The 10000-nt window shown below is 34.5% G+C and overlaps 2 protein-coding genes and 1 long non-coding RNA gene across 3 annotated transcripts in view; 2 read left to right on the top strand and 1 right to left on the bottom strand.

Moving 5' to 3' along the window:
- The window catches only part of LOC146459300 (uncharacterized), a 4426-nt gene extending 3236 nt beyond the window's left edge, over nt 1-1190 (top strand). Inside the window, exon 2 of the long non-coding RNA XR_014857975.1 lies at nt 1117-1190. This is a non-coding gene — a long non-coding RNA (uncharacterized LOC146459300). The remainder of the gene's footprint in view (nt 1-1116) is intronic.
- The window catches only part of LOC146459298 (uncharacterized), a 64120-nt gene that overhangs the window by 37488 nt on the left and 16632 nt on the right, over nt 1-10000 (top strand). The window lies entirely within an intron of this gene.
- LOC146459299 (uncharacterized) overlaps nt 3576-10000 on the bottom strand; it is a 9616-nt gene continuing 3191 nt past the window's right edge. The window contains exon 2 of the mRNA XM_085089665.1: nt 3576-4080. Within this exon, the coding sequence (XP_084945791.1) occupies nt 3922-4080 (159 nt within the window). The 3' untranslated portion in view covers nt 3576-3921. The remainder of the gene's footprint in view (nt 4081-10000) is intronic.

Here is a 10000-nt window from a genome sequence, read left to right as displayed (position 1 = left end):
AACATATCGCGAAAATAATTTGGAAGTAAGCTTCTTTTAAAAAGATACATAAATTTACCTATTATTTTGGTATAAATAAATGTCAGAGAATATTAAAATCTCCTGTTCTTTAAAAAGAACACCAGTATGAGCATCAAAAGAAACTTTAGATATTATTCTGATTATCTTCTTTTGCAGAACAATAATCCGATTTAAATTAGACTGAATGTCGATCCCCACACAGAAACACAATAAATTAAGTAAGGGTGAACTAGACTATAGTACAAGGAGCGTAAGGAGGTTTTGGGAAGGCAAAAACTAGACTTATAAGTAATACCTATTGATTTTGATATTTTTCTAGAAACACTAAGAATGTGAGGCTTCCATGACAAATGCTCATCGAGGATAACACCTAAAAATACTGTCTCTTTCACACGTTGAATTGCATTGTTGTCAATTTGAATAGATATATCAAGTGTTTTCCTCCTTTGGGGTGGTCTAAAAACCATAAAATTTGATTTTTTAAAGTTAATGGACAGCTTGTTTGCTCGACACCATTGAGTTAATTTAAGCATTTCAGAATTCAAGATTCCAGGAAGCAAGTTAAAATCTTTGTGGGAGAAAAATATGTTTGTATCATCTGCAAAAAGAATAAAATCCACGACCTTTGACACGTTACACAGATCATTTGTATAGAGTAGAAAGAGTAGGGGACCTAGTATAGAACCCTGAGGCAACCCGCACTTAATTTCGCAAGACTCCGAACTGACACCATTAAATTCCACATATAGTTGTCTATTGCTTAGATAGCTTTCGAACCCTCTAAGTGAAGTGCAACGAACACCATAATGCTCTAATTTTGAAATCAAAATGTTATGATCAACGGTGTCAAAGGCCTTGGACAAGTCTATAAAAATACCAACTGTGCCTTCCTTATTGTCAATGGCGGAAGAGATTTTGTCATATAAACAAGTAAGAGCATAAGCGCTAGCCGTAGAGTGATGCTTGCGAAAACCATACTGATTGTCAGAGAGAATGTTATGATTATTAAGAAACCTTAAAAGACGATTGTACATTACTCTCTCATTGCTTACTACAGTACATTAACAATATTGGCTTTATTTTATTTCTTTTCAGAATGCAATACTTAAACTGCACAGACCGCTGAAGAAACAGCTACTTCAAAGACACCTATGACTCATTAATTCCACCAAAGGCATTGTGTACTCAATTCATACGCATAGAAGCTTACTCTTCAGCAGGGAAACTTGGGATCATAAGGAGCTTTTTTAATCATTGACTTGAATTTCATTTTATTTTTACCAAGTGATAACAATTCCACCTACCTATACAGGAGGTAAACATCTACCTGAGGGAGGTCATGATGTTTATAGCACCATGGAAGTATGTATTATAATAGGGAAGAATTGACTTGAAGAAAGCTTATGAATTTTAAGGGGCTTTTGCACTTCATGCACAAGGCCCTCAAATTTGGAATGACAACCCTCTTGATTTAGGTTATTCGCTTACTATCTCGAATTGAAGACAAAAACTTAGAGATTACTTCCAATCAAATTCTGAATTCATGTCCTTTTGAACTCTCGTATACACGGCTTAGCTTAATTTAATATTTTATTTGTTATTTATTTAACTTTTTTTTTCATTTCAGTTATTATTATTATTATTATTATTATTATTATCACCACTATTATTAACATTAATATTTATCTATTTATTTATTTATTTATTTATTTGTAAACTGTAAAGTAATTGCACCATTTTGACCAATCTCCTGTATGAATTGTGCCATATAAGCCCCCGGCTTCGGCATCTCAATATCGATTTACAGGTATTACTTATTACCATGCACTCTCTTGTACTATCCTCATGAATAAAGAGCATTATATATTATATTGTCTCAGTTGTTCAATAATTATTGTATTCAAAAAGAAGAAAAAAAAAAAGAGAAAAGTCCAAATTCTCCAATGCTAAAGGTACAGTGTAAATTCAGTTCAATTTCTCTACCCCAGCCAAATTCAATTCCCTTCTTCCCAGGCATGGTACATGGTCAAATGCCATGTGGGAGGGAGGGGGGGGGGGGGGGGGACAAGGCATTTATTTTTTGTTCAAATTTGACTTGTTCTCCAACTCATGACAAAGTTCCACCCAAATTTAGAAGCATAGAGCTTACTTGATAACAAATGACACGTCATGAGCTTAAAACATGAAAATGAAAACATTTAGGGGTGGTGATTTCGATCTTTTGAAAAGCACACTCAAAGGTTCATGGCATGGCTCAATTTCATTTTGACCTTTACTTGAGGTACAGATTTGTTGACTTACAAAATAATAGCTCTTTATGTCATATCTTTTTGACTCAATAGCCATAAAGATTAGCAACCATAACTGTAATAATTGCATATGGATATTTGAAAGATACATTTCAATATCAGGTGAAAGATTAAGTAGAAGAAAGACCCTCAGTATTTTTTTTGGGATTTCTTTTCACAACTGCTTAACCCTTTCCTGCCCAAGAGTGCCATATGGCACAAGATGCAATTATGGGCTCAGTATTTGGTCAATTTGTGTGAAATTTGCACAACCAAAAGATCTTGGAAAGATCTACAAATTGAAGGCATAAAATCATGCCCCCCTCCTCTATGAGACTTGATTTACCACCCCTCAAACTTTTGGATTTTTTTTCCTTTGTACGTTAAGGGCCCAGTTGATATCTTACAACAAGCAATGTTCTAAGAGCTGTACATTAAGCTATAGTTTAGAGGGATACCCAGTAAATACAACGAATAGGAAAATTTTCAATGTTTTTCTTCTTTCGTTTTGGACTTTTCTCACTCTAATATCTGACCTCCTCCATCTCTGTTGGTGTGATTTATAGCACACCCCAGAAAATACCTTTTAAATGGTATATCACATGTGGTCTCCCAGTTCATAGTTAACGATTTAGAAAATTCTACATTTCCCTCGGGCAGGAAAGGGTTAAGGACGGTGCCTACTAATAGCGAAGTATTTTTGCACCGTTTATCACTATGCGGGAAAAGCAGATCTTGGTAGCGGGTATTGAAAGCCAAATTTAAGGAAATTGGGGTGTGGAGAATGTTCGCCTCCAAGATAAACAGTGTTCTCCACCACTCACGTTTGGTTTTAAAGGATTTATTCAACTAATTTGATCTCACAGCTAGTCACCGTTTCTCAACTCACACGCGTTCTAAAAAGTAACATTTTGACACTACTATTTGTACAGTACAAAAAGCGTCCTGGATCACGTAGCGATTTCCGGCGTCTATCAAAAGGCTACTAATGATTGGTTCCTTCGAATCACCCCACAAACGATCTTATTTCACGATAACAACAATTACTCAAATGCTGAAATAATCAAATCTCACACAAAACACAATTAGCTTCAGTCTCCAACAGGGGGTAGCCACGCATTTTTTAGAGATAACCAAGCAACAATTTTTTATTATTCTAAAAAGCAGCAAAATACAAAGCAATGTATGGCACTTTTTTCCAAATTGAAGCTTTATTATCTCTGAAAAATGCATGATTTCCCCCCAATTTTCTTTTTGGATGCCAAAATCACTTGCTAAATTCTGCTTTCTCCGCATAGTTTTAAAGTGCGCAAAAATATCCCTGTAATAGTAGGCACCACCCATAGGAAACCCGAGTATCTCCAGATGCACAGAACGTATGCGCAGTAACAATAGTAGGCACCGTCCTTAAGTTCTAGAAAGGACTAAGAATCTTTCTTCCAATTAAACATTACTTAAAAATGTTGGTCATTTTGTATCTTTGCACTCCAAGTGGTACATATATACCAATCTACACAATTTCCTGCCACAGAGGAACAAAATTATGACCATTTGCATCCAATCCATCATTATATGGGAGATCCTCCGTCAATTAACCCTACAAACTTGAATATCAAATTTTACATAATTTTGCCATATGACGAGAGGTCAAGCTTGACAATAACAGTTCAACAACATCTGTTGTACACAATGTCTTTTGAGGAATTGATGAGTCATAGGTGTCTTTAAATAGCAGTTTCTTCAGCGGTCTGCATAGTTTAAGTATTGCATTCTGAAAAGAAATAAAATAAAACCAATATTGTTAATGTACTGTAGTAAACAGTCAAACAGTCAAACCTCTTGTAAGTGATCACAAATTAAATTAAAATAAATTCTGACATAATAAGGGTTATATTTTTAAAAATGATCTATCATTTCAACCCCTGGTGAAATTCTTTTGAGGATCTTTAAAGATCCTCAAAGATCTTCATGAAGATCTTCGAGGATCCTTATGAAGATCTTTAAGGATCCTTTAACAATCTTGCAAAGATCTTTAAGGATCCTCAAAAATCCTTGCCAAGATCCTTAAGGATCCTCAACTTTCTTGCCAAGATCCTTGAAGATCTTGGCCAAGATCTTTGAGGATCCTCAAAGATCCTTAAGGATCCTTGCAGATCTTGCCAAGATCTTGTCAAGATCTTTAAGGATCCTTTGCAGATCTTGCCAGGATCTTTGAGGATCTGCAAAGATCCTTTGCAGAACTTGCCAAGATCTTTGAGGATCTTCAATTATGTCGCCAAAGATCTTAAAAGGATTTTCAAGGATCCTTTGCAGACCTTTTCAAGATCTTTGAGGATCTTCAATAACCTTGCTAAAGATCTTCAAGGATCCTACAGGATCCTTTGCAGCTCTTGCCAAGATCTTTGAGGATCTTCAATTATGTCGCCAAAGATCTTAAAAGGATTTTCAAGGATCCCTTGCAGACCTTTTCAAGATCTTTGAGGATCTTCAATAACCTTGCTAAAGATCTTCAAGGATCCTACAGGATCCTTTGCAGCTCTTGCCAAGATCTTTGAAGATCTTCAATAATCTTGCAAAAGATCTTCAAGGATCTTGAATGAACCTTTTCAAGATCTTGTACTACTTTGAACTTTCCAAAATCACAAAAACATTTGTGACTGAAATTTCCGGTGAGTCTCAGAATAAGCTGTTGAGAATGTACATGTAGTATGTAGATGAAAAAGAACATCTGCATGTCATTAAAGGGATAATTTTATTGAACAATCCCTAACTTGTTTTAGTTAAGATTTAGGAATTTATTTGTATATAAATGTAGGTCTACAATGCTAAATCAATACAAAATAACTTGTGTAAATAAAATCAGAAATAGAAACATAACTTTTAATATGTATTGTGAAAGAATAATATTCAGCAGATGGATATTTTACCTCAACCATGATGGACAAAATTTTGACTACAACAAGAAGCCTGGGTGATCACGATCCTAATGTTAATGTACAAGAAACTGTAATAATTTTTATTCTAAAATTTGGTTTGACAATTGCCAGTGAAAACGTTTGTACAAGAAAACATAATAACAGAAAAACAATAACTTATAGCAAGCTCTGATTATGTACAAAAGTTCTAATGACAAGGCTACACAGTGCAACAAATTTCAACAGATGTTGTTCACAACATTAGTGCAAGTCAAAATCCCTCTCTAAATTATCAGCCTTTAACAAAACTTAAAAGTTACTGCCTTGTCTGCACAACTTTAACACATTTATAGTGGCTCAGAAAAATTGTAGTTTTTCCCTCGTGATGACCCACAAAATGTGGAATAACTATATTCTAGATAATGAATAATGTAACAAAACAGTGCAATCACAACATCAGCAAATGTTGTGCTACTATAAAAATTTGATAGGCATAATAATTGTGCAAGCACAGTGCTAAAAGACAAAAAAGTACCAATTTGCTTGTAATTTACATGACCAAAACAATTTGACCCTCTAATTTTCTATTAAACTATCAAACATCAAGTAATGAATTCAAGGCTCAAAGTTACAAAAGTTTTTATTTTTTCATTGTTCCTGAGTAGTATACATAGTAGTAGAAGTCACAATTCATAACCATACTAAATCAGTTAAAAATAGGCTCCCCTGCTTACAAGTGACTTAGCTTATTGAGCAGGATTTGGTGACTTCACACACTCTGAAGCTGCAGTCTTGGGTATCGGCCTTGACAACAACATTGAGTTGAAGATCTACAGCAAAAAGAGAAAAAATCATGCACTTTAGTCAGTTCTTCTGTGTGATTACAGTGTTCACATTCGTTTTTAACTGATGGTGCTATATTATTGTACATGTGGGCATTATAATACTCCACCAAATGACCTTCAACCTTAATCAAATCACAGGCAAATTAAAGTAATGTTATACTCGATCGAATAAGTCACCACACAAATAAAGCTTGCAATTGATTCTCAGTACAACTATAATCATCTGATTGTTCATTTCAACTAGCGCTACAACTACAAACTTACCCCATAAAAACGTTTGTAAATGTTTTATTTTAAAAATAAATAGGAAATGGCTACCTCGACAACCGAGATCAGATGAATTTGTAGCTAAATTCACAGAAGCACATGCATTCATTTGGTTGAATTGTGCATCACATTTTCAAGCCAGTCTCTTATCAAAATCATTGATATTAAAGCCTACCTGTTTCTAAAAAAGTAGTTGTCCACGATTTGTTGCTTAAAGCCATCATTTTCTAGCTTAAAAGAAGATAAAACCGAGGAAATGTGCCTTGTTTTCTTGAGTCCTGCTAAAATCCAAAAGAAACGGTCTTTCTGCGAGCCTGCAGTGTATAGCTGCTGACCAAATTTGGCTTTGCTCGTGCCCAGTCTTCCAAGTCTGATGGAAATCCAAGATGGCTGCCGCTCTTGGCCCGGTGGTTTCCTTGTTTCCTTTATAAAAGAAGTATTGTGCAAGAAAGCGACAGGGTAATCATTTGATGAAGACTGTGAGCAAACTTTTAGCTATTGGAAATCACTCTTTATTTATAAGAATGAATTACTGAGTCTGAGTATCACTAAGACACTATCATGCTGCATGACAAGCACTGATCAGACAATCAGCTGAGTAAACTTATTTATTTGTCTATTGAATTATATCCTTTGGTGGGAAGCCATATAAAGCAGGAATCTTGGTGCAACATATCACAAATTTAAATTGCCAAAACGAAATTCCATATTCCACGTACCCGTTTCTCTGAGACATCCAAGCAATAGTTCCGAGCAAAAAACCAGCAGTATTGATGACATTGCATTATTGCAACTTTCAGAGTTTTAGTCAAAAGTCTGTACTTTCCAACACCTTTAAGGTATACTTATTTACTCTGGAAGCTCAAACTCAGTAGAAACAGAAATTTTCATTCTTAATTGACAAATGTATTTGTTACTAAAGCGGGCAGATCTGTGTGACTTTCTTTCGAACAAACTATTTTAACTCTATATCTTCATCAAGAAACCACAAACGCTCAAATTTGCTGCCTCCACCTGCCCTTTCATCCCACAAGCTTAGGAGCAATAACCGTTTTATAATTCCGGTGTGCAAGACCAATCGTTAAAAGAACTCTTTTATTATTAGTCATTAGTAGTAGTATGTAGTTTTTTAAATAATGTCCTTTTTCCTCTCGCAGAGTTCTATGCATTCTTCTTTATTATATGTTACCTGTAATTATTAAATTTTTTGTAAATTTTGTATATATATTTATATTTTTCAGTCTCATACAATTTAATTATTTGTACACGCAATTCAGTCTTTGGACTGCGAAGTGTATTTGAATAAACGGTCTTATTGATTAATAAAATAAATTACCAAATGCCTACACTGTAATTGCAAGTGTAATGGCCTTTTATTTTCCATCACCTTTTTTTTCTATTTATCATAGAGGTCTTGCAAACATCCTCATTAAATCCTTGAAGCTCATGAAGGATCCTGGCAAAGGTCTTTGCAAGATCCTTACTATCAAGGATCCTTTTAAGATCCGTCAAAGATAATTCAGCTTAATTTAAAAATCCTTTAGGAGCCCTGAGGATCCGGACAAAGATCTTTACAGGATCTTCGAAGGATCCTTATTAAATTGTTGAAGATTTTGGCAAAGATCTCTTGCAAGATCTTTGAAAGGATCTTTTAAAGATTCTTCAAAGATCCTCATTAAATCCTTGAGGATCCTGGCAAAGATCTTTGCAGGATCTTTCTAAGATTCTTTAAAGATCCTCATTAAATCCTTGAGGATCCTGGCAAAGATCTTTGCAAGATCTTTAAAAGGATCTTTGTAAGATTCTTCAAAGATCCTCATCAAATCTTTGAGGATCTTGAAGGATCCTTGCAAAGATCTTTGCAGGAATCTTTGCAAGGATCTTTGTAAGATCCTTGCAAGATCCTTGCCAATTCCTTGAGGATCTTTGCAGATAGTATAACAAGATCTTGCATATGCAGGATCTTTGAAGATCTTTGGAGGATCTTCAAAGATCCTATAAGGATCCTTTGAGGATCTTTATCTTTAAAGATCTTTGACAGGTCTTTGAAGATCTTTAAAGATCCTTGAAGATCCTGTGAGGTTTTTCACCAGGGACAGTCATAAACAGTCACTTCTAGCAAAATTTAATGTGGAAATTACAGGTTGATGGGGTCAACCAAGAAAAAACGACAACAACAACAAGAAAACAATTGCCTTTAATCATCATAACAGCTATTATGCTATTTTAATGCACCTGCATTTTTTTCTATTTAAACCCATAACACCTCTCACAGCAAATCTTTGTGACTGTAAAATTGTTTCATTAGATGAATATAAATGGCCCAGCATAGGTCAGTGTGTTGCCAAAAAAAAAAAAAAAATTTGATAATAATATATTATATTCCATGTTATGAGTGTAAATAAAAAAATGAGAAAACTCTCATTAATCTCATTCTAGTGGGATTAAAAGGCTTTTCAAATAATAATAATAATAATAATAATAATAATAATAATAATAATAATAATAATAATAATAATAATAATTCTTTATAAATAAATTTATTCTAAAACGGCATGTTCACGAAATGCAAAAGCCCCTTAAGATTCGTAAGCTTTCTTCAAGTCCATCCTTCCTTATTACAATACCATAACCTCCCTTAGGTAGATGTTTACCTCCTATTAGGCGGATGTTATGAGTTGGTAAAAATGAAAATATTTATGAAATTCAAGTCAATGATAGAAAAGCTCCTTATGATCCCAAGTTTCCCTGCTAGAGAGTAAGCTTCTATGCCTATGAATTGACTTCTATAATACATAAGTTATAAAATGTACACTGTGAGCCACTGTACCTCCCTTAGGTAGATGTTAACCTCCTGTAGGTGGATGTTATGAGTTGGCATTAAATGAAATGGCACTCAGGTCAATGATTAGAAAAGCTCCTGCAAGGTTGTAAGTTTTAAGAGCAATTCTCCAGGAAAGTGAAGCAAAGTTGGAAATGAAAAATTTTAACCCCCCTTCAATTTTTGTGTGGAGGTAGGTTACCTTAAGGGATAAACAAAAACAACCATATTTGGATCGGCAGATGTATCGTCGCCATGGTAACCGCACTCGATGACGTCGGCCTTGAGACCATGTTTTGAGCAAAAGTTCCATTCTCAAAAAGTAAAAGTAAACGAGTTTGGTTCTCGGGTGGATGTGAACCAATTCAAATGAAATTCATACAGATGGTAAAGGCACTCTTCCAGTTTATAAAATTTGCCGTTACAATAATTTGGGTTTTATAAACAAGAAGAAAATGCTCGTCTTACTATGTTCCCTGTCAGCCATTTAGACAAGCAGGAAAAACAAGCACAACCATATTCCTAATTTCTCCGAAAGTGCTCTTTCTACATAAACCAAATTAGCAGCAGAGATTACGCAGATATTGACGTTTCTAAATATCATAAAATCAATTTGGGGAAAACTATATTTTGGCCATGGGTGCTGAAGACACCTGGGACAAATTGCAAAAAATTGCAAAATTGGTAATTTTGAGAGCTCTAGTGTTTGGCTCAAACAGGCTTTAAAGAGAGAAAATCAGCTTCAAAAGTATCTTTTGTCATCTTGTCTGCTACCTACATTTAGTAAATAAGGTTTTGGCCAACAAATTTGATGAAATATAAATTAATACAAAACCTACCTTG

This window comes from Pavona decussata, unplaced genomic scaffold, assembly GCF_977016875.1.
Source record: "Pavona decussata unplaced genomic scaffold, jaPavDecu1.1 SCAFFOLD_220, whole genome shotgun sequence".
NCBI lineage: Eukaryota > Metazoa > Cnidaria > Anthozoa > Scleractinia > Agariciidae > Pavona > Pavona decussata.
Note: the sequence above shows the minus strand (reverse complement) of the source record. Positions and strands in the feature narration are given on the sequence as shown.